Below are 26,242 nucleotides of genomic sequence, written 5' to 3' on the forward strand. Positions count from 1 at the left end.
CTTTTTAGATCCATCCCGGGAGATCCCTTTACTTTGGAAGGACAACTCTGGCTGAGAACTGACTCCCACTGAGAAACAGCTTAATACCTAAATACATCAATCATACTTTGGCTTCTGCAGGGATAGAATGGAAAGAATTAGGCTTGCTCTCACAGAGGAGAGAGGCTGACTTCAGTCTCTGGGATGAGCAGCCACAACGGTGCTCTCAGAGCAGGCTTAAGACCCTTGCTCTCACACAACAATCTGCATGTAAAAACAAAGTTTTCCCACTCTCATTCTTAAAGATATGGAATCAACATACAAGTAGTAATCTAAAATCAAATGCTGGGAGAAGTGGAGTAAAAGGGAGAGTAATGTAATTGAGTGTGCTTTGTTTTTACTAACTACCTGCTACTTAATACCCTGAGGAGAGAGGCTGCAGACTAATGTATCTGCTACCTGACACCTTGATGAGAGAAGCTTCACACTAATGCATCTGCAACCTGAGACCCTGAGGAGAGAGGACTCATACTAATGCATTTGCTACCTGAGACCCTGAAGAGAAAGGCTTCACACTAATGCATCTGCAACCTGAGACCCTGAGGAGAGAGGATTCACACTAATGCATCTGCTACCTGACATCCTGAGGGGAGATGATTCACACTAATGCATCTGCTACCTGACATCCTGAGGAGAGATGATTCACACTAATGCATCTGCCACCTGCCACCTTGAAGAGAGAGGCTTCACACTAATGCATCTGCTACCTATACCCTGAGGAGAGAGGCTTCACAGAGAAGGGGATTTTTGAGGTGTTTCTGGATGGACTAAGTAGACAGAGGAACTGGGAAAACAGGGCAGGAGAGAGTTCCGAAGTGTATCAGTGGAGTGGGATAAACTACTGCAAGGTGTCTGGTGGGACCTCTGACTTACTGCACACAGCAGGGGATTGCATTCAGGCTGCTCAGACACTGCAGATGAGGGCCCAGGAGGGAAACAGATCTCACTTAGCTTAGCCATTGGAGAACAGGATAACCATGAATCTTAAGATGCAAGGGATCCTTTCTGAAGGGCTCATAAGGAAAGGAGGAGACAGAGGATTACTAAATGGAGCTTAAGACACACACACAAAGACAGACAGACAGAGAGACAGACAGACAGACAGACAGACACACACACGCGCGTGTGCGGGCACACACACACACACACACACACACACACACACACACCAGGGATTATGAGAAAAGACATCAAGAGTTCTTTCAGACCAAGTCCCACACTGAGGCCATGAATGCTCCATACCAATTCTACCACCAGTTGCAGGGCCTGGGGTGCTTCTCTATCCCAGGACAACCTGGAAGCGAGTCTCAGGGCAGGGATCCAAGTTTTAGGTAAACCTCCAGAACGATAAGAGTACAAGCTAAGGAAGCCCTTCTGGCTTACAAGAGTAGAAACAAAAGGAGGGAATCTGGAGAGAAAAAGAAGGTTGGAGATGTAGCTCAATTGGTAGAGTGCCCACCTAGCAAGCATGAAGATCCGAGTTCGGTAGCCAGCACAGCACAGACCAGTAAGGAGCCAGGGTGCTTGCCTGTATCCTTAGTATTTAAGAGTTGGGGTAGAAGGACCAGACATTTGAGAGAGAGGAGGTTGGAGGGAAAGGAAAAGGTCATCAGAGAAGATGGAGGGAACCTGCCTTGATGAAGGTGATCTTTATGAGTCCCAAACACATGGGAAAACATGAACATGCAAGTCCTAAGTGCTACTGAGATGTTAGAAACAGAATTAGGCTAATTTTAACTGTTTAATCATGGGAATTAAATTATCCATTTACAGATGAGGATGAGAATTAGAGAGAATGATAAAGGCAAGTCCTCAATGAGGGACAACAAAGGCTCCAGTGTCTACTGCTGAAGTCCCAACTGTGCTCTGCCCATGTCATACCATTAGCTCCCAGGGACCGAAAGGAAACAGAGATCTGGTCAACCTCTAAGGGGGTGCTCCAGTTCTCAGGCTGTACATTGGTGTCAGGCACGCTTGGGCATACACTCTACCACTGAGTCACACCCCTAGTCCCTACCCATCCTGTTTCCAAAACATTTGTTTACTGTAAGCGGCAAAGAAGTAAATGACTAAAGCCGATTCCCTGAAAATTGAGAAACTGTGAACTAATGATATTGGTTTTCTCTGAAAATGTCGACAACACACCAGAAGAGGAATATAAAAAGATACCGCAACCCATGTGCCGGGATTAAGGATGCACCCTGGTCTTGAGCAAACCACATATGTAAACCATACTAGCGTTAGCTGCAGTTTAATATTAATTAGGGCGTTCTGAGAGCTAGAGTGATCAAAAGCACTCGTGGATGAGGTAGCAGCTGAGCCCTCGCCAGCTCCATCTGATTTCTATTTCACGGGTAAGCTGTGGACAGAGGACTGGCTGACTCTGACTGGGAGAGCAAAGGACAAAAAGCGAGCATTCGTGCTCATCTGCCCATTTCCTTGTGAATGCTGGGTTCTTCAGATCCAAAGCAAACGGGTGCTTACCACGCCCTTAACAAAGTAAGTGTTTTCTATACAACAGACACGGCCTTATGCTTCCCAACAAGTCCACCTGCTTCCTCCCATATGAGGTAAAACACATGAAAATACTTGAAGGCCCAGAGACCCCCATGGGTATTTAATGTAGATGCCAGTGCAAGGCCAGCTCTTGCAGAGAGCACACTTAGTGACATGAATCATGAAATAATTCAGCCGCACATAGAGGACAACTGTTCGCTTTGCCAAAGCACATTGGCAGCCCCATTAAGTTTTGAGCTAAGTTCGGCAGGGCTTCATCCACTCTGCCTTCCTGGGTTATCTCTCCAACAATCTTTCACTTGCATTATCTTATTTGCTTTTCTCTAAGCACCTACATCACTTCCCTTACATCTAAGTCACATGAACATTCCCTTTTCATATCTGGGTAAGAATCTGCCGTGAATAATCTATGCATAAGTGTGTGTGTGTGTGTGTGTGTGTGTGTGTGTGTGACAGAGAGAGAGAGAGAGAGAGAGAAGAAGAAGAAGAAGAAGAAGAGGAGGAAGAGGAGGAGGAAGAAGAGGAGGAAGAGGAGGAGGAGGTCTCTCTGCTATGGTTTAAACTCAACTACTGCTAAATAAAATGCTCGTTATACTCAATGACACATTACTTCTCAAGAATGATCAAACTATGAGTCAGTCAAGACATAAAATAGTTTAAAATGGGGAAACCAACTCCAAACAGCAACTGTAGTGTTATTTGACTAAAGGTATCTTAACAAAGTGGTATGAGCCTATAATCCCAGAACCATGGTTAGATGAGGTGGGAATATAGCCTGTGTCTTTGTGGTGATTGAATAGGTATGGGCCCCAAAGACTTGTGTTTGAATGCTTGGCTCATGGAGAGTGGCACTATTAGGAGGTATAGCCTTCTTAGAGGAAATATGTCACAATGGGGGTTTAAAAGACTCTCAGCTCTGGTTCTCCTTCACACACTACCTGCTTTGTTTAATAACTGTCAGAGTACAACGAATGAATGAAATTGGGAAGGAAAAGAAGACGAAAAAGGACAAAATCAAACCATCCACAATACCCTAGCACATCAGTGTCTCCCCGGTGCCTTTTCTTATGCTATAACTTATGATTGCAAATGGCCTACCAGAATTTCTCCTCAGATGCCAATCTTTCATAGCCATGCAAATGTACATAGTGTCTACTTTCTTTAGTCACAAATGTTGTCACAGCCAGAGTCACTGCTTTATAAACCAAAGTAAGGAAGGGCTGGGGCAGAGATGGCTTTAGTACAGTGGTTCTCAACCTGGGGGGTCAAATGACCCTTGCATAGGGGTTGTCTGAGACCACGGGAACTCTCAGGTACTTTTTATTCATAATAGTAGCAAAATTACAGTTATGCATTAATAATGAAAATAATTTTATGGCTGGGTTATCAAAATATGCAGAATTATATTAAAGTGCAGCTGCCTTACCCTGGCTTAGTGGATAAAGTGCCTGCCTGCTGTGCAGGCATGAGGACAGAAATTTGAATCTAAATGCCTACACAAAAAGCCAGGCATGGGCACACACACATGCAAATTCGCATACCCAGCCCTGGTGCTGAGGAGAAAGGGTTTCCTTGCTGCCAGCCAAGCTCCAGGTTTAGGGAAAGGCCCTCTCTGAGGGGGGTGGGGGGGAGAGAGAGAACAAGCTGGACACTCAGTATCCTCCTCTGGCCTCTGTATGTGCTTCCAGAAGTAAGCAACCACACAGAATTAGCACATATACCTGCCCACATACACACACATTCACATACATACACACACACAGCCACACACATATATACACACACAAAGGGCTGGGTGCTTTACCAGTTATCTGTGTCTGACATTTGTCCTTTAATTCTCAGTGTTTATTTAGGTTGATGAATTCATACATTATCTGCTCTCTAGATGTCTACACGTTTTCCAGCTGTATATATTCACTTGTCTATAAAAGTCTATAGTTGTTCAGCCTTTTATATGTGGACAGAAAAAGACTGCTCTTTTTCCCTCCTATTGCAACAAAAATAACTACCTCCAAATTTCATCTAAAATTTAATTAAACATAAGCATGCCCTCCTCCAGCCCCACCTATCTTCAGCCACAAGATTAACCTACAAAGTTAGGGCCCTTCTTAGTGTGGTCTCAGCTCTCAGTGAGCCTGACTCTCCACGTCATTTTGGTTGTGAAAGGCTGGCTCAGTGGGGAGGCCAAAGGACATTCAGGGACAGACACCCTCACCTGACACTGAACAAGAACACACCCTGCCACGCATGACCAGCTCTGCTGCGGCATCAAATCACTGCAGCTGTTCCATGAGGAGGAGTTACATGGGATTAGCATTAGCCCAGGCTTTCGAGGAAAAGATTCAATTTGATTCCTTCTATATCTCTCAATGTAGCATGAGACAGCAGAAACAGGCCAAAGTGGAAACAATTTCCAATACTGTTTCTGAGATGAAGTCAGTTACATGACAGCATGATTTTAAAAAATCACGTAAATTAAAAATAACCACTATAGTAGTCTTTCCTTACTAAGAAAGCAACAAGGCCAACCCACCTGTTCCCAGAAAAGAACCACCCACCCTGAAATAAGCTCCCTTGTGAGAGATGGAGCCCTCCCATGCCTGTGTCTATGGCATTACCTTGCAAGTCAGAATCACTGGATTTGGGGCTGCTTCTTGCTCTTCGCTCTGTCTTCTTGATCCCAGGTCCGCCACCGCTGCCACCTCCCCCACCTCCACTGCTGCCTCCACTGTGGCCCTTCCCATAGCCGTTGTACATGGTGGCACAGCTGTTCTTGTAGATGGTGGAAGGCGGGCTGTTGAGGCGATTCTGGCGGTCAATCTGGCGGTCCTTCAGTTTCTTGTGTGGTGGTTTGCTGTACTGGTCTTCTCGGGTGATGTAGCTCGACATTCCATACAGAGGGATGATTTCTAGAATGCATGTGTGCAACAGTACAAGTTTAGTCTCCATCTGCCATGGTGAATGGTTGTAAGATCATATAATCTGACCCCTGGAGGAAGCAATGCAAAGCATCACTACATACATTACAAAGTATACTTTAAACAATGCTGGATACATTATCGGTCTACAGTATTTGTATTTCTTTCCAACTCTTCAAGGAATCATCAGTTACTACAAACCATTAGTTACAGTGAAGAATGAAAAACACAAGGTTATCTGTAGACTTCATGGGCTGGAAATTTATAAGTAACTCTGATCTTGTCTTTCTCGGTTCTTTAGTAGATGCAATACATGTAAGAGAACAAAGGAAATACCCCTTTGCATGTATACATAGGCTCAAGACATTTAAAAGTATCATTATTCTTGGAGATGTGACAATGTTTCTATTGGGAGTACAGAGTTAACCAGGATCTAAGACGTTTTTTAAGGCATGAAAAAGGAGCAATGATGGGAGAAAATGATTAAAGAGAATACAATGACAAATTGTTATTAAGAGGAACCAGACAAAAAAGAGGGAACAGATGTGTGAAAAAGAGCTGTCTTGGCAATGTGCAGCTACGATAACAGCCATCATTTCAAACTTCTCTTCTGGAGTGATGAGTGGAAGACACAGGTGAGTGTCCCTGCCCCATCCAGACGCTTCTAAGTAGGAAAGAAGATGACAGGAACCTGCGACGGTTCTCATGGTCTTCGGGGAGAAACTCACTTACATCTATTTAAATCTTATTTTATGTGAATGAGTATTTTGCCAGCATACATGTCTGTGCACCACATGTGTGCCCACAGAATCCGGAAGAGTGGCCAATCCCTGGGAACTGGAGGTAGAGATAACTGCTAAGTCACCATGGAGGTGAGAGAATCTAGGACATCTAGAAGAGCAGCCAGTGCTCTTAACTGCTGAGCCAGCTCTCTACTCCCCTTCATATTTTGTTAAAAGTGAAAAAACAAAAACAAAAAAAACAAAACAACTTAATTTTATGTTTGCGCTACATGTATGCATGTGCCACTAAGGTCAGAAGACAATGTTGGAAGCCCTGGAACTGGCCCCCAATGGGGGTGCTGGGAACTAAATTCTGGTCCTCTGTAAGAACAGGAAGTGCTTCTAACCATGGAGCCTCCTCTCCAGACCCAAGAACTTCTAAATTTGATTTTTAAATATTATATTTAGTCATCAACAGAAAATGCCAACGTAAAATCTCCATATATCTTTTCAGGAATAGGACTTTTCAAATATTCAGTGACTGTATAAGTTTGTGTCACTTGTGAGCATAACAAGAGGGGCTAATCATAGTATGTGGGGATGATCAACCAAAAGCAAGACAGTGCTGAGCAGGAAGGTACAGGATGTCTTGTAATTTAACAATACTTCAGTCGCTCAGAGACAGAACTCCACTATGTCCTTTGTGTCTACACAGCTATTTACATCTTTACAAGACAGCCAGTGTGAACTACAGAGTGTGAGAACAGAAGTGCAGCCATATTCAGAAAGGATGTGTTAACTATACCAACATGCTGAGCAGCTGGCAAATGCTGTAAACCACACAAGGCATTACCCATGAGAGTCAGAGTCGTACCGTGGATACTAAGATAAGAACCATTAAAGACATGGTGAGAGTTTTCTAAACTTTCATGGTTCCAGGAGTTAATGGTTAATTGCTTTTAGGTATACATACTTTGAGAAATCAGGAGACAAAACTCTACAGAATATGGAACCTCCATTTGGAATGTGAAGATTTTGTTTTATTACAATCTTTACTTTGAAGCTAAACGTGGCATTTTCATTATTTCTGTGTTGCCAGATGGATGTTATTTTAATAAATTAGATAAAAGCACACTGAAATGAGGAGTGAGCAATGCTTACTTGACTCTCAGTGTGGGTGAGTTGTAATTTTTACCTTGTCTAAGATGACAAAGGCTATCACTCATGCAAGGGTAACCTCTAGGTACCCCAGAGGACAGCTGCTAACATTAGGCAGATGGAGAGCATCATCAGACTGAGTCAGGAGCTCAAATGAAGAGTGTTAGGGCAGTCATGGCCAGCCAGCCCTGACAATCTCTCCAGAATTTAATATGGATTGTGACAAAGCACTAAATACATTTTCACAAATTAACCAAGTGAGGTACCTGCCTATGATCTCAACACTTGGCAGGCGGAGGCAGGAGATTGCTATGAATTTAAGATGGATCTGGGTCCAGAGTGAGACCATATCTAAAAACAATCAAGTTAGCTAACATTCTTTTATCCTAATGTCTTCATACCATGCTTGATTCTTTGGCTTATGCTACTAAGAAACAACAACAACAGCAGCAGCAGCAACAACAACAACAACTGAGTGGCATGGCTGGTGATATTTTACCTCATGTTTTGCTATACCCTTTCTTTGCTTTCTATATCCTTTTATGAAAGCATGTTAAATTCCTTCTGACTACTAAAACAAAACAAAAACAAAAAACCAAAATGTATTCCTTCATTACAATAGGTTATATCATTTAAAACACTCATTTCTGATTTCTCTTTTGTTAATAATAAGGAAAAAAGATCATGTGAGATGAACAGAAAGGAGAAATTGATAAAAGAGGTGGTGCTGCAAGAAAAGAACCGGGGGATGAAGAGAGAAAGGGAAGGAAGGGGGAGGAGAATGGGAGGGGAAGAGGGAAGGGATGGGGAGGGAGACTTGCTGAAAAACTTTGGGGTCTAAGAGGAATTCCTCTGAACAGCATAATCAATGCTTGAAGCATTAAAAGCTCCAGTTCGGAGTGAGGAGAGCCTTCTGTAAAGCCTAGAGCTGAAGTCTAGTTGTACCTCACTATCTGGCTCCCAGCATCCACTCAGATAGTTAAGAACTTCAGACTCAACCAACACCGAGGTCAGAACTCCAGGACACAATGCGGAGAACTCCTAGACCCTCTTCCTTTCAAGGTATAGATCCGAGGAACAACAAGTGACACTGTGGCTAAAGTCATGGCTACTCTCAAACGAAACACAGCTGCAGGAGGGCCACCAACAGCACGCTCTGCCAAGATCTATTTTTTGGAAAATCCAAAGGATATTGAGACTTCATACTCTTCTAACATTTGGAATGGGGCAGGAATCATTTCAATTTCCCCTTCCTGGCAGACAGTGATGAATAAGTGGACTAATCGGCCCAGCTGCGCTCCAGGCCAGTGTTACATAAGCACACATCACCAGCTGCCTCACTGCCGAAACAAAGATGGCCTACCCTTGCTCTTGCTGAGGGGGAAGCAAGACAGCTGTGACCCACCCACAAACTCAAGGGATTCCTCCCAGGCAGAATCCAAGACAAAGGAAACTAGGAATTTCCATGAGTTTGGTACCAGTTAGTTTACTTTCTACCTTGCTCATTCCACAGGAGACAAAGGGGAGAGGGCTCATGAGTTCTTGGTGTAGCCAGTTTGAACAAATCTCGATGCCAGCCGGAACCTACTCACCTTGCTCACTATATATTGTGGGAGGAAGGTGAGGCTGGGGGAAAAACTGGGGTGGCATATCTCCAGGCACGGTGACAGGCGGGTAGTAGGCGGTGTGCGAGTTCTGGATGAAGTGTGGATGGTGGGTCAGATAAGGGGGCAGGTGATGGGTTGGAGACATGGCTGAGGGGTAGCTCGGTGGGTAACACTCGGGAGACTGCGGTGTGACCACCACCCGGCGGACTCCGGTGCTGTCTTCAATCACCTAGGGAAGAAAGCAAAAGGATTGGATGGAATACACTATTAACAAGCACACCCTCAGGTGCAGAAGGATTACTGGCCTCCCTGTTCCTTATACAAAGGAATTAGTAACTTCCCTTTATTTGCGTGACTCTGACCCCCTTCACACACCTTAGAAAACCATTATCTTGCTAATGAATCTTGGATTTGTCATAAACATTTTATGGTCTTGTGTGTTTCAACTTATAGTAGGAGCACCTTTGTATCTAAGCCTAAGGTTTTACAACAGGAGAGTCTATGGGCCAGTGCCCCCAGGGCTGCGCTCTACACCTATCTGACAGCATCTACGCTACCTCTGCTTTAGCACATACAAGTCATGGGATATTAGGAAGCACAGGGAACACTGATGTCAAAGGCCATGAAGTATACTAAAATATCATTTCCCTGGACTAAGACGGTGGACACAATGAGGGGATTCTGACCAATGAGAACAGGAGCAATCTCAAGTCAGGAGAGTCAAATCTGTACCTAACTGTCCTGCTTTCAGCCAAGAGCCAAGCTGTAGGCGGTGGCAGGCAGCACTCCACAGCCCCGTCAGCTGCGCACCACACTTTCCTCAGCACTGAGCAGATCTCCACCAGCACAGAGCAGTGCGCCAGGCAATGCCCGCTGGCCTGCGCCAGGCCACTGCACCTGAGTCACTCGTGACACAAGACGAGCAACGTCACAGTGAAAAAGCAAAGCTATGAGGTGACGCAGAAAGAGATAGCATAAAATGACAGTCAGGAAGAACTACAGGGGCTTCAAAGAACTGCGGTGCCCAAACTGCCGATGGAACAGACTCTAGGTCAGGTCTGTGCGGAAGAAGACCTCAGAATCGACTCCGGAAGCTGGGGGAGAGCTCAGTTGTAGAGGAAGCGACCTGGCTTTGGCCAAATTAAAGAAAAACAAGACAGACACATGCTCGCACACTCATGTACACAGCACTAAACTGGGAACCCAAGAACAGGCTCGATGAAACTTGGTCAAATCAGTTATTTAAGACACTGAGGCATACATTCTGACAGGCTTTATCTGTGGTTTCTTTTTCTCTTTAATGCTTGAAATAGAATCTATACATTAAAATAGATTTTTTTCATTGCATTTCAGGAGGTTGATAACAGGACAAAATAAAATAATTTTATTGTCTCTAACAACAAAAACATACCCTATGCTTAGTTTCATGGAGAACAAAGGAAAACAAAACAACTAAAGCTGAACTGGCAAGTCTGTAAGTACGTGGTCCACATCGCAGCACACAGTGATTCTGACTTGGCTTAGTCTTCAGGTTAAGACAGCAGGGGCTGGAGAGAGGGCGCAGTGGTGAAGAACAGCTGCTGCTCCCCCAGATCATGCAGCCTCATTGCCCTGTGCCTTCATGGCATCTCACAACATCCCCGCTCTCCAGCCCCAGGGATGCAGCGCTGCCTTCGGACCCTGTGGGCACCTACACACATACACTGCACATAAACACACGGAGGCACACGCATATGCACAAAAGTTAACATAAAGTGCTCTGCTGTGCTAATATTTCATTAACCTCAACATTCGCTCTTTGAAAGTGAGGCTCTCTCTGATCATTCTCTCTCCTAGAGCTCTGAGCAGCCTCTCCTGTCCTCACAGTTCTGAATAAAGGTAGGCACTGCTGGGGCGTGGCCGGCTAAGCACATGACCTACTTAAGACCCTGCAGCAGGTATCCACGACACCAGTGACAGACCAGCAGCATTGCTGGAGTACAAACGTGCTTCTAGAGCACACTTCATACAGCTGCAGTATCAATGCTGTGGGTGTTTCTTAGCAGTGACACAAATACCAGTGCTCTCTTCCTCCCTCTATTTTCCACATGCTCCGAATTCCTAAGACATTCATTCAACCTTCAAGGTCCAAAAAGCAAAGAATTGCCTGGAAGTTCTACTTTTCCTCCAGGTATAGCTACATGGACTTGAATGGAGTTCTCTGTAGTGGAGACTGTAATGAAAATAATTTATTCTCATGATCTTATATCTGGCTTGCTATAAACATGTTACTTTTTTTTAAATTTCATCAAAAAACAAACAAACAAACAAACAAAAAACTCTAACAAGGAAAATTCCAATGGGGGGTGGGGGAACTGACACACAGAGTGGAAGAGCGGTCTTCTTGCTGCTGCTAGGAGAACAGCTGTCCCTAAAGAGTTGTTCTTAAAAATTAACAAAATCAATTTACTCTAATGAATAAATTATCTTTATATACACACAACAGGTTTCTAGCCAAAAAAAAAAAAAAAAGGTAGCGTTAAACAGCCACAAACAGATGCACATACTGAGCTGCCTAAAGCCCTGTTCTAATTATCTCAATTATTCCATGGTATTTGTGAAAGATGTTTACATGTACATACATACATAAGATACTTTCAGAAACCCGCTCTTATGCCAACCAGACCTGTCTTTCATCCTCCCAACTGGAGCATTAATGCTAAAGTAAGTATTAAAAAAACAAAAACACATGATAATTTGCCTGTTTAATAACATAAATTATAGCACATTTTACTTATCAAATTCAATTATGAACTCTACCTAAGGAAATTATTCTCAGATTTCCCCTAAGGAAGGCTGAGGAACTTAGTATGAATGCAACTTCAGAAATGGTGATAGCAATATTCTTTAATAAAAGTAATTCATATATTCATATATATTTTTTTTCTAGTAGAAGAAACCAAACATCTGAGAGAACTCAGTTCAAAATTCCCAAGGCAAGAAAATAAGCCTTCAATCTTCATAGATAACTACTGGAAAAAAACAAATTCATTTCCTTTTGGGGTAAATACAATTATGCCAATGTCCGGAGGCAGACAGATCACATATTCAACTCAACAGTGACTTCCTGACACATACCACTGCTAACACTGAATATTCGAAGGTGAGGGGGAAACTGGCCTGGGCTCTAGCAAGTGCTGTTACAAAACTCCAAGAAGATTGCACAAGTCAGAACAAAGAATGCTTCGTCTAAATTTTTCCTTGACTCCGGGCTCCACAGAAGTGCCATTCATGGGTATCCAGGGAAGCACAGCACTCTGGGAAAGAGGGTTGTGCTCTCAGATGGCCACCTACTGTGAGCTGCATTATGCACCCAACCAAACCCTGTCAGTCTCAAGTTCCTATGCTGACTCAACTTCCTATGTGCTAATGTTCAAGGCCTCAGAGGTGTGTGCAGGTATACTGTGACCCAGAGTGTCTCCAGGACAAGAGGCAAGCCTTGTGACATGGCCTAAGGAATACCCTCATTCACAGGGCAAAGGCAGAAGCCATGGAAGACATCCTGCCATCTTGGCTCTTGGACTTTAGTCTCCAAAACTTTAGAAAAGTCCATTATGCTACACAAGCCACATGACTATGGTATGGGGGGCCGGGACTTTTAGTAAGCTAACACAGCATCTAGAGGGTCCAGGGCAGGAGGACTGATTCAAATTTCCCTTACCTTAAGTCTACATGGCTTCCCTGCTGTGAAAAACAGAATGAAAGAAAACAAATCCCTCAAAAGCAGCAGCCCTTTCCTTGGGCCACCTAAGAAAGCTAACTTGATGGCCAACGTTATCCAGATCTGACCATCCTGTTTTCTTCAAATTTCCAGGGAGCATTCCAGTTAAGCATTCTCTTTTAAGAGAAAAGACACTTAAACTATGCATGTGCTTTAAAAAGACTCATTCTAACTGATTTTTATTCCGGAAAGTTCTGTGTTTGGACAAGCGCCCTCCGCTCCCCTCAATACCTGATTGGTGGGGAGCAACAGCAAGCTCCTCACCAGTCGGGCCTCAGCTCTTCCCCCTGCTGACCAGCTGTCAGTGCCCCATTCCCTACCCGCAAGAAGGAGCTGGTGAAGAGCTAGAGACAAACAAGTGAGGCTCCTTCTAAGTGCATGCTTGCTGTTCTGAGTGGCAGAGTGGTGATTGTGGGTGCACCACGTTAACTAGGAGAACCTGTGTCCTAGGTACACAAGTGTTCGAATGCATATGAACAAAAGAACCAAGAAAAAAGACAAAACAAAACAGAACAACAACAACAACCAAACCCAGGACATCCCAGAGACACAGTGAAGGGTTAAGATCAACTCCTAGCCCAACCAGCAGTTACTTTCTAGTTACCTGTCCACCAGAGAACTGGACTTGAGCTGAGTTAGACAAAGGAAGACTAGCACAGAGCATGGTTCAAATGCAGCTCGTGATGTTACCAAGCTGGGATTTACACAGAAATCATGGAGACTGAGAAGTCAATATGAAACAGACACCCACTGACGGCTAGGGCGTGCATGCTATGAGGAGACATAAAAGGCTTCAGGACATAGTCGATATTTATTGACAACCTGCGTTTGCTGTGTTTTAATATCCTCAACCTAAAAGGAACCAGGGCACCTTTAGTCCCTGAAACACGGCATGACATATTCCATCAGGAAAACCTTGTCACCCACCACCTTTACCCATGTCCATGACTTCAGTGATCCAACAATCCTGAGGCATATATATAGTGACAGCAACCCCACTGTAGAAAGAAGAAAGTGTTGAGAGAAGCCAAGACAACTCACTCAAACACAGAACTTTCAGGAATAAAAATCAATTTGATCCTGAGAGTCAGAACGGATCTTGTAACTACACGCATAGTTTAAGTGTCTTTTCTCTTAAAAGAGAATGCTTAGCTGAAGTGGAAATTGGAATAAACTCCTTTGTTCCCCAAATGTTTTCCTTCTCCTCCCACCAGCCTGCCCAGGTAAAGAACAAGAAGCAGCTTGAAGGACAGGAGACAGAAAGAAAAGCAAATCCTCCTGTCATGGTCAGACATGATCCATGGAGTGGACACAGCACGAAGATGGATAGAGCACGCTTTGCCCCCAGGCAGACTGAGGTATAAGGAACACTGAGAGGCTTAGACACAGACGCCTGGGACAAAGTGGGAAAAGGTGGTCAATTAGTTGAAGGTAACAACCAAAGGTAATGGTGATGTCTTCTACAATTTGTATATCAATTTATAGTTTATAGAGTGCTTGGAATAGAACCCAACACACACTTATAATCAGATGACCACAGTCCCAAATTCTATCTGAAAAACCAATATGAATAGAGTAGTTGATAAAGTTCATATCCAAGACTGACTAGAAACATCACTCCATTTCTATGGGGAAAAAAATGAAACTATATTCATCCCACAGTACCCAGTGTTTTGTGTTGTGTGCCACAAAACACTGGGTACGTCTTGGTAAAACAATACCCTAAATTTATTTCCAGTCACTCCTAAAACAGAACAATTCTTTCTGACTTAACAGAGTTTTAAATTATCAGAGAGCTGGAGAGATGGCTCAGTGGTTGGTTAAGAACACTTGCAGAGGATCAAGGTTCTATCCCCAGGACCCACATAGTGTCTCACAATCATCTGTAATTTTAATTCTAGGAGACCTGAAGTCCTCTTATGGCTTCTGTGGGCATGTCATGCACATGGTGAACAAATAGAAAAGCAGGTACACACTAGTACACATAAGTAAAAATTAATAAAAAGTCAGATATGATAAAATTATTAATTTGCAAAGAAGTACTGTAATAATAAAATGAAATGTGACTGAGTACTGGGACTCCGTTTCTAGATGTGACAGCTTCAATGCTACCATGAGTATGGACTAAGCAGAGCAGCACAGTAACGGAAAGAATTGTAAATGCCACAGCGCTGCCAAGCTGTGGCTTAGGATGGTTTTGGAGCTGTAAGTACGCTCTCAGTTAATCATCGTGGTAAAGTACAAAATAAATAGAAGGACTGCTTGGGTCCACATTAGAATGGACTCAAAAGGCCCCCAAATTCTTTCCTCCCTCTCTTCTGTCCTTCTATAGGACAGCAAGTGTGGATAAGCGCCTGTGATATGCCAGCACCTTTCAGAGGACTAGGTTCCAACCCACAGATGAACAGTAATGGAGACATCCCATCTCTCGGGAGCTTCAGTGTTAAAATACAGTAATGATGAGTTCAAACAAGAGACACGTCCACATAAATAACTGACCAGCACAGGGCTCTCTACGTGGCTCTGTGTTCTCCTGCTGACCCATGATGCCAGGGCTGCAGAAAAGAAAAACAAAATACAAGAGAAAAGGCTGGGTAGACAGATGGAGATAAGGCCCAGACTGAAGAAAACTGCACACCCCGTGTGGCAAGGAGCCATTTTGAACACACTGCTTCAATTCTGTAACTGTTCTTCATACAAAGGAAAGTGAAACAGCCACAAATCCACTAGTAATAGAAAGTGAATATACCCACAGGTTCCTCCCTCTTCCAGGGACTCAGAATACTTACTACTCAAGTTTCTTCAGCAGACCCAAGCCTTGAAAGAGCCCAATTTTCTTATGACTAGCAGCCAAGTAGGCCTGAGTCTCAACTGGTATGGGTAGAGGGCAGGCCTACACTCCCTTCTGCATATGCCTTTCACAATGCTAACTGTGGACCAAAGCAATATTTCCTCCATATAGGCTATGATTATAAAAAGGGAGGCACCCTGGGCTAATGCTTAGATATAGGCCCACTGCTCTGTGATTTTTCCTGATCAGCTCATGACCTCTCCACAGGGGCTCCTGACTGCTGGACAACTGTGAGAATAACTAACTTTTTTTAATGAAAAGTGTGTTACTTTTACTTACTTGTGTGTATGTCTGTGCACACATACAGACATGTGAGCCCATGTGCCAGTTTTATTAGAGGACAACTTAGAAGGAGTTAACAGTTTCCTGTGAGGGCTTTAGGGTCTAGCCCAGGCTGTCAGGCTTCATGGCAAACATGTTACCTACGAGCCACCTTTCCTGGACCACAAATCAAATTTAAATGCATTTTTCAATCTATTTTTTCTCTCTCCATGCCAAGGGATATACAATTTCAATGAGTAGTGATTTAGTAACTAATGCCGTCAAAGGATGGCTAGAGGTACAAAATAAGAAGATACCCATCTTGACCATCAGCCAGCTTGGAGAAAGAAGACTGGTTTCCCAAGTGACAAACGCCTACTTGGACGGTCAACTCTTTCCATATGCTTTTCAGATCTTTGGGTCAATATGAAGTGTTCCTACAACACTTGAACAAGCCACTATAAATTAGCTTAAAATGTGGAAACTAAGGCTCAGGGCATCTGCTTAAGACATTTTGCACATAAATTATCTGGAAAGCAAATGACGGAGGGGAAGGAGCCACAGAAGCCCAGCCAGCATAGGATGAAAGGAGCACTGCTTCAGTCTGTGTGACGCACACCAGCAAGGCCGACCACGCCAGGCGCTGAGGACTTAATAGAGCAGACATTTTCATTATGATGCCCACACTGAATGCACAGTTTCTACCACACCAAGTAGGCATTTACATCTCAATGAAGAAAGTGGAAACGTTATGTAACGAGTGATCACAAATCTGAACTGAGGCTTCCATTGATGGCCACATTGGTTCTAAGTGCACCATGTGTCCTGCGGGCCCCATTTCTACCCTCTCTATCAGTGGCTCTCAACCTTCCTAACGCTGCAATCCTTTAATGCAGCTCCTCTTGTTGTGATGACTCCAAACACAAAGTTATTTTCGTTGCTACATCACAAGCGTTATTTTGCTACGGTTGTGAATCATAATGTAAATACCTGTTTTCTGATGGTCTCAGAAGACCCCTGTGAAAGGGCCATTCAATACACCCCACAAAAAGGGGGTTGCAACTGATGGGTTGAGACCCACTTGCCTGGACGTTTTGTGTTAGAGAGGTGACAGTGTGACTGTGAATGGAGTAAGTTCCCTCTGTAATGTCCTCCTCTCCTGATTATCAGCTTGTAGGGATTCTGAGCCACCATGGAAACAATGCACTGGCAAGTCTGTGGGGCACTTTCTGTATCCCATTAATAAGGTAGGGAGACCACCCTAATGGTGGGTGGCCCTTTCACAGGCTGGACTCCCAGACCGCACAGGAGAGTGGGCAGCAACATCCATTTCTTTCTCCTTTCTGACTGTGGATGCGATGTGACTGCTACTCCATGCTCCTGCCCTCTTGCAGATTATTGCTTTTGTCAAAGATTTTGTCAGAACAAAAGGGAAAACAATGAACCCACTGTCTTACCTATATATATTTTCTAAAAGCTGAGAATGTCAGGTGAAATTTTTTTAAATCTTTCTCAACTCAGTAGTCAACTAAAATTAAAGCAACACACACACACACACACACACACACACACACACACACACACACACACACACACACAAACACGTGAAGTCCTACTTTATCAGAGACCCCAAAGTCCAATGACACAAGACCTCAGGTGCTCAGTTCACAGCGCTTTCGTCCCTGGGTCGGCCTTTCTCACCCGAGGAAATGTAGGCTGTGCTGTTGACAGCCCTCTGACTCCTGCCTCTCAACGCCCACAAGCCTGTTCTCTAAGGCAATCTTCACATGACTGGCATGTGCATCTTATGCATGTATTTACTGAGTGTATCAGTTTGTGTTTTGAAGTCCTTAGCCATCTCAGAGAGTGCAAGGCATGCTGAATACCTTTTCAAGTCCCAGCTGGCCACGTATATCACCACAATGGAGATACAGTCTTATAATATAGATTAGTCTTTTTGTTGGGTTTCATTCGTTGGTTGTCTTGCAGTGCTGGATAGGAATTTAGGGCCCTGGATGTGTATGGCAAAAACTCTGCAGTGCTCTCCAGTATTTGGATAACTGTGACAGTGTCTTGCCATGTGGCCCAGGCAGGCCTTGAGTTCTCATTCCTGTGGCCCCCTTGAGTCATAGCCGACCCACACACATTGTAGCTACGCACTGCTTCTGCTTCTTATGCGATTTACATACATTGGCTGCTACTTTTAGTGGTCTTTGAACTGTCTTGTGAACACTTCTGGAACACACAAGTTCGATTTGTGAACAGACAAAATTACCGTTGCTCTTTTCACCTCAGTATTAAGGCTGTCGTAGCTAAGAACCCATCTTACACATAAGCTCAGGAAAGTCTACTCCCAGAATCTTACAATTTTAGTCTTCATTTTTGCTCCCGATCCATTGAGAGTTGATGTTTGTACAGGATGTGAAGTGAAGGTTCAGTGCCATCATTTAAAGGTGTGAAGACCTAGTTATCCCAGCACCAACGGCAGGATGACGTTTTTCCTTGGCTAGATTATCTTAGGGTTCTCTTCTTTCTTAAATACATGCTACAATGTTTCAGTACTCACAGATATAGCCCACTCTATCTTGCTCTTTTCCAGGTGTTACGTATTCTATTACTCTACCTGAAGCTCTCATATAATATAGATCACATAACAGATGGGATATGTTCTGAGAAATTCATTGTTGGGCAATTCTACCATACGAACACTACTGAAGGGACTTACAAAAACTAACATAGCTACAAAATCATTACTGTACACAGTCTATAGGACTATCATCACATGTGAAGTCTCACTGACTGAAACATTATTCGGTGTGCATCTTACAAAGCTACCTCCCCAGTCCAGAACTCTATTTATGCATTCATTAACAACCTGCTGTATGCCAGCCAATATCCTATGTGTTAAGATGCAAATGTGTAGGAAGTAAGGATAGCTCTTGGGGACGAATGAAATGTATTACATTCTGTGACAGAGACAGGACACAGTGCCCTTCTATGTTGAAAGAACAGAATGACTATTCTGGTTGGCAGTTCTTAGAGGATTATCTCTATTGGGAGGGCCACTGGACCGGAAAGGGTGGCTGAACTGCTAGACAAGCAAGAGCTCTGAGTACTTCAGATGGCAAAACAATGGGCACAAAACAAATACACACCATTCAGAAAACGTATTATCTAGAAGCACGTGTCTACCATGCTGAAATGTGCTTGACAGAGCACCATGAAGGAGAGTGACAGTGGGCTCACCCACCAGGCTACATACTGCTACTTGTAAGTGGACTCTAGACCTGAGTGGGACGCCCATGTGTGCTTCAGGATCTGGCATCAGGGAGAAAACAGAACTGACCAGTTATAAGCATTTCTGACAAACAAATCTTGCTGAAGTGTGATTTCTCTTGGTTTTGAATGTTGTTTCTTTCTGTGCTGGCTGGTCTTATGCCACCTTGACACACGAACTAGAGTTATTTGGAAGGAGGAAGCCTCGATTAAGGAAATCTGCCTCCATAAGACCCGGCTGTAAGCCATTTCCTTAATTAGTGATCATGGGTGAGGGCCCAGCCCATGATGGGTGGTATCCTTGGGCTGCAGTTCCTGGGTTCTCTAAGAAAGCAGCTGAGCAAGGCATGTGTAGCAAACTAGTAAGCAGCACCCCTCCATGGCCTAGCCATCAGCTCCTGCCTCAGGAATCCAGCTCTGTTCTTCTTTTTTTTTTTTCTTTTTTTCGGAGCTGGGGACGGAACCCAGGGCCTTGCGCATGCTAGGCAAGCGCTCTACCACTGAGCTAAATCCCCAACCCCTCCAGCTCTGTTCTTGTCCTAACTTCCTTCAGTGATCAACACTGATAGGGAAGATAACTCAACTAAACCCTTTCCTTCCAAATTTGTTTTTGGTCATGGTGTTTTACTATAGCAACAGAACCCTAACTAAGACACTTTCTTCCCACAACTTTCTGATAACTATGTTTCTTGCTCCTTAGATCTCTTGGTTATGACAAGTTTCCCCAGACGTTTTTCAATTGGGCTCCACTCTTATTCCTTTGATGTGTGGACTTTGCCCAGACCTAAAAGACGCACATGCTTTCTACTGCCTAAGTTTGATGGTTTTTTTATATTAACAACTTGTTTTTCTCAGACACTTCACAGTGACATTTTGTTAACACTACAACCGATTGCTGAAGGTTAACAAACTCTCAGGCCGTCCTGTGCCCTAAAGCCGGCCTGGAACAGAGCTTCAAGCTGAGGAATAGCTCAGAGTCAGAGATCCTGTCCTTGCCGGTTTAAACTCTTGGCCCTGCAAAGTTGTCTACCAAACACGAGTGGCCACAAGTTGCACAGGCTGCCTGCTCCTCATCCTTTTCAACGCTACATAACCACCACTTCTCCATTTTACTGTGTACCTCCAGTCTTCTAACATTTTATAGCAGGACTGTCAGTTGGGAAGGACTAACAATGCCTATAGCTCCCCCCTTTACCCTTTCTACTTTAATTATGAAGAAAGTTTTTCAGAATCAGAAATATTGTAAGGGAGAAAATTCCCTTTTTTTCATCCTAGGATTCACAATAAATGTCCTGCATTTAATGTAACGACAGGAACACCAGCAGCAGCAAGGAAAAGTACACATTTAAGTACAGCGTTTCCCCATTACAGTGTCCAACTTTAACTACTATTCCTTAATGGCCTTTAGCATAAAGCGAGGTGTTATTTTTGCTGTCATAATGGTGAGAGCCATGCTGTGTTCAACGGAATGAAACACTTTCTCAAACTAAACGAGCAAGGACAGAATAGAAATCTGACATTCCTGTTCCTCTCTATTAACTGACTCGTGACATGAATGCTGTCCATGACCCCACCTCCCAGCTCCCTCTCCCCACCCTTTTTTCACCTCTAGTGATTCTTATACAAAGACTTGTGTAAAACAAGTCATTTATTTACAACAGTTGGAAAACTGGCCAACAATCTGGCAACTCAAGAATGTTAAGTTGGCTCCCATGAAAATAAGCGTGGAAAAAAGATGAAATTATAGTGTTTGCAGTATGCCTTGCATGGTGAAGAAATGGCTCTGTTTTTTACATCAAAGGAAGATAAATCTTTGTCGGTTTCTGCCTGGGCTTCAACAATTTTCCTAAGTAAGTGCCAATGGTTTTTCTTTCTGAAAGAAAGAAAGAAAGAAAGAAAGAAAGAAAGAAAGAAAGAAAGAAAGGAAGGAAGGAAGGAAGGAAGAAAGAAAGAAAGAAAGAAAGAAAGAAAGAAAGAAAGAAAGAAAGAGAGAGAAAAGAAAAGAAACCCCACATCAACTCCCCCAAAAAATATTAATGGGAAATTACTTCTTTTAAGTATTTTTAATATATAGGTAAAGGTTCCAAGAAGAAAATTTTAATGAGAGGATCATGTGAGATAGGACCCAAAAAGTAGTAACAGTGATCCTCATTTCTGAGGAAAGGTGCAGCTACTTTCTTTCCCTACTCTTCTGACGTTTTCTCCCCATTTTCCCAGTGTGTGTATGACATTCTTACACTGGAGGAACACCCAGCAAATGAGGAAAGAAGAAAGCTGTCTAACTTGTGAGAAACCCTGGGGTAGAAGGACTGGTTGAGCCCTGGACAAAGCTTAAAGGATCCAACATCCACTAGATCTCGGGGAGGCTGACTCCTAAACTCTTCTCCTTTAAAGCTTTTATCTTGAGTTAGATGTAGAAATGGATGGCTATAATCCAGCATTCAAGGGATGGAGGCAAGAAGACCAGGAAGGGAAGATGGGGAGCTCGAGGCCATGCTGGTTAAATAGTAAATATAAGGTCAACCTTGGCTACAGGGTATTTCAGTGCCAACCTGAGATATCTGAGTCACAGGTCAGATGGGAGGGAAATTCTAAAGCAGAAGGTTCCATGGAGGAATCTCACACAGATAATAGGGGGGCAACCTACTGGCCCTTCTGGCAAGCGTCAAGCAGTGCCATAAAGAGGACAGCAACCTCTCCAGGTTACATCTGTCTTCACCTTGACATACCATGAGAAGAGAATTTCAGTTGACAAATGCCTCCAGCACAGGGCCTAGAGCATATGGGAGGGACAATTTTTGATTCCTGACTGATGGAGGAGGCCCAGTTCACTGTGGGAGGTTCCATGCCCTACCAGGCAGGTCTGGGATAAATAAGAAGGGTAGCTGCACTGTGAGAGGAGAGCAAGCCAGTAGCCAGCATGCTTTCCTGGTTCTGCTCCAGTCCCTTCCTTGATTTCCTGCCAAGGCTTCACTCCATGATGGACTACAGCTTTTAGGCTAAAAACCTTTTCCTTCCAAAGTTGTTTGGCTTGGTGTTTTTATCAAGGCAATAGAAAGCAAACAAGGAAACAATTCTAGTGTTAGTTTAAATAATTAACTCGTAGAGGATGTCTGTTGAGCCTTGACATGTACTTTGCTCAAATAATGACAGGGAACTAGTGAGTGAAGGTGCCAGTCAGATGTCATACCTGTGAGATGTAACCTGGGGGCACATGGATAGGAGGGATGGACCCATTGGGTGACATCATGGGGACTTCGGCAGGTCCTGAAAGATATAAGAGCAAAATATCAATAGCGCTCTCTCTCTCTCTCTCTCTCTCTCTCTCTCTCTCTCTCTCTCTCTCTCTCTCACACACACACACACACACACACACACACACACACACACACACACATTATTCAATGTAATTACTAGGGATTTTGACATGCCTAGTCTCTCTTCAATAATTGCCTGAAGTCATGGCTGGCGTAATTTCCTGGCTATACAGCTCAAGGAAACAAACAAAACATACACAAAAGCAGCAACAACAGGGCTATAACCATCTCTATTAATATTTAACAACTCCCCAAGGCCACAAATTCCATGAACCAAAGCTATTATTCTAAAGCCAGCCTGACAGAATGGAACAAGAGCTTACTCCCCCTCTTGACTTTAAAACACGTGTTAGAATAACTCAAATCTCCTCCTAACAAACTCCAATCCTACTTTTTATAAAAACCGTGTTATAATTAATATACACAAACAAATTTTGAAGTGAACATTCTTCAGGCTCAAAGAGCTCCCATAGGGTTTGGATTTAGGGTTTTATTTTCAATAATTCATTATAACCCACCATTAATGTGAAAGGTATAAAATCTTTAAAATGCCCCAAACCAGCTGGACCCGGTTATGCAGTACTGTAATCCCAGCTAGCCGAGCAGCTAAGACTGGACAGTCACAAGTGCAAGGCCTGCCGGGGCATCTTTATAAAACCCTACTTCAAAAGAAAAAATTGGGGTGTTTTTAAAAGGCTTGAGTATAGCTCAGTGATGGAATACTTGTTTAATACGTGGAAGATCCTAGGTTTAATCCCCAATATCATAAATAAACAATAACAAAGTCCACCAGCTGCTTGGTTTGTCTCACACTAAACAGGGAGAAAAATAGACCATCTTCTAAAATTAGGCATCGTTGTGAGTATTTCTACATTTCAAAGTAAAATGTTAAACTAACAGGAGCTGGTTTGACGGATGTTCTGTTGCTGTAGTTGTCCACCTCCACCCTTTTTGGAGACGAGGTCTCGTCTCGGGTAGCTCAGGCTGGTCTAGAACGCCCACCATGGCCAGTTTTATGCAATTATGGGGATCCTATAAGGGATTTGTGCGTGCTATTTAAGCATTCTATCGGTGAATGCTAACCATACGATTAGGGCCAGCTAATGAATGACAAGGTTAGCAGTTACCTAAGATGTAGTTTGGGTTAATATTTCATCACAAACTAATTGTCATACACCAAAAACAAACTGACATCCTTCCAAGGATCCTACAATCTAACAATTTCCCTGCAAGTGAAGGGACCTTAGAACTTACTTTCCCTGGCTAGCTCTCCTGTTGTGTTAGGACCCACCCCCAAAGGTATGGCTTTCTCTGGGAGGTCAGCTTCCTAGCCCCAGGCACTGTGTAGTTTATTTGCTTTCTCCTGATGGCCACTGTGCTGCCAGCAGTGAAAACTGCCCAGCTGAAACAAAACCCAAAAAAAAACGGTGGTGCCACTTTACTTGTCAAAAGAAGACAGGTTCTGTCACCTAGTCACTGCATTTACAGGTAAGCATAATACACCTTTCGCATCATAGTGTTGTGACCATGATAGGAGAGGGCACAGGAGAGTGAAAAGGACTGGCATGAGGGAGAGCAAGTCTCCAAGTCTCCAGGGAAAGAGCAGAAGGGCAGAAAGGGTGCAGGACAACAAGGAGCGTTCCAGATGAGCGCTCACTGCAAGTTCAAGGAAAACACATCATGGCACTGAACTCTCTGAGCAGCTCTACCCTCACAAACCAAGGGGTCTCGTGTGTGTTTGTAACCAAAAGAAAAGAGAGTGTGGCATGCACCACCGCTCAGTGGGGCAGCACAGCAGGGCTCTGCATTTTCAAGGCCCTGAGTTCGATTTTTACCATGCCCTCTTCACCAAAACAATGGATTATTGCCCATTTATTTCTTAAGTAGAACTAAAGCTATATGCCAGCTGCCAAAGGTGTCGGTTTCCAAGTTCGCGTTGTCCATCACCATCAGCATCTTTAGTGCAGCCATTAAAACACACAGGCATTTCCTTTGTATCTTTATTTGAATTGAGTCACTGAAAAAGAACTGTACTGTCTTTGAAACCCAAAAATCAATGCACTTGGCTTCACAGAACAGGAGCTAGGAGCTGGTCTTGAACCTCTGTGTGCCCTTGAACAACGAACTCATTTAGCCTCTCTGAGCCTCACTTCTCAACAGTTGTAAGTGGAAACAAAAAATTTCTACTTCATAAGGTCAGGTATAAACTAAATTCACCAAAACCTGCAAAAGTAGCATGTGACTAATGAACTTATCTCTCATCATTATTCACCAATGCTTTTGATAATTTAATACCTTTATTTTATGTGTATAGTGGTTTGCCTATGCATTATGTTGTCTGTGTATTCTGTGTGCCAAGGAGGCCAGAAGAGAATCCGATCTCCTAGGACTGATGTTACAGGTGGTTGTGAGCCACCATGTAGATAATGGAACTTGAACCTAGGTCCTCTGAAAGAGCAACCAGTGCTCTTAACCACTAAGCCACCTCTCCAGCCCCAGTACTCTCCCTGACTGCTCTGCTGTTTGTTATAATCTCTCTTTATACATATACATATACATATACATATACATATACATATACATATACATATACATATACATATACACACACACACACACACATATATATATATATAATTACACTATAAGGAGTAAGTTTTTAAAATATCATGTGCCCTTATAATGTATAAAGTCAACAGTGTATATAGTATATACTATTTACTTACTGGGCAACTCTTCTATAACAAATAAAATACCAAGTATTTCAGGGTACAGAGAGTCAATGAAATAGAGCCTTTTAATTATCAAAATGTATACCAGGCTAATAGTCTCTTAATCCCAAGTATGACCCTAAATACTGTTAAAGCCATTTGTATAAAATGTTTTTGGGAGTGCAGGGCAAGCAAGTGATTTACAGCTAGAAATGTTTTCTTCCTGGCCTTGATTTCAGGAGTTGCTAAATGACTTGCAAATGCTTGGTCTCTTCCTCCTAGTGCCATCATCAAAGCCATTTCGGATACACTCTAATGGCTTCTGAAAGTCAACTGTGCTGTGCGACTTCACGACTTTACGGCTGTGTGAGCAAGCCACTGCCTTCCTTCCTAAGTCTCACAATGACGGCCATCTCTGCCTGACCTGTGTTTGAGAATGTTCTTCTTGTGGTCATCCATACTTCCCCATGCAGCTCAGTTTTCCCTTCTCCATCATTTAAAGATGCCACTCCTTCTACTATTTTAATACATTCTCACCAAAGGATCTACAACTTGTAGAGCTGGAACCATAACGTTTATTGAGCCAAAACATTGAATTAACTAAGGGGAGGGAGCTGGTCAATCGACCAACACTGCCTAAATTCAGAGGGGAGAAATGTCTCTCAAACAAATAGATTTCTTCCTTGCCTATACTGGGAAATCATTAACCTATGAGACCTTTCAAACATTTTGAAACAATCTTGTAAACTGTCCTACGTCTTACTTAAATACTGGTAGTACACAGGTGTGTCAATGCAGACATGTAGAGGTATACTCATAAATTAAGACAGAAGCTTGCACAATACAGTGAGGCTTTGGTTTGTTTGTAAGAACTATGAAGTCTGGCCAGAGAGACAGAGATTATTATGCAGTCAGATGAAAGCTGCCACATGTACAGCTCGTAGAGCTGGAAGAGAATGTTTACTGGGCCAAGTAGCTACCTTAAAACATAACCTTTGGGAAATCTGATAGATTTCAGGGCTAGGCTGGATCTTCAGTATCAAGAACTCCGTGTTCTCACTGAATATCATGAGCTCTGAGATTGGCTTCTAACCACTGTAGCATT

At 43.3% G+C, this 26,242-nt stretch overlaps 1 protein-coding gene across 5 annotated transcripts in view; it reads right to left on the minus strand.

Moving 5' to 3' along the window:
* The window catches only part of Fndc3b (fibronectin type III domain containing 3B), a 298,000-nt gene that overhangs the window by 115,512 nt on the left and 156,246 nt on the right, over positions 1-26,242 (minus strand). For all 5 annotated transcript variants that reach the window (XM_087618967.1, XM_087618981.1, XM_087618979.1 and 2 more), the window contains 3 exon segments: positions 22,300-22,376; positions 8,947-9,190; positions 5,175-5,465 (listed from right to left, as the gene is read on the minus strand). In XM_087618967.1, coding sequence (XP_087475093.1) covers positions 5,175-5,465; positions 8,947-9,190; positions 22,300-22,376 — 612 coding nt within the window.

The sequence above is a fragment of the Rattus norvegicus genome, chromosome 2 (assembly GCF_021556685.1).
Source record: "Rattus norvegicus strain SHRSP/BbbUtx chromosome 2, alternate assembly SHRSP_T2T, whole genome shotgun sequence".
In the NCBI taxonomy this organism is placed as follows: domain Eukaryota; kingdom Metazoa; phylum Chordata; class Mammalia; order Rodentia; family Muridae; genus Rattus; species Rattus norvegicus.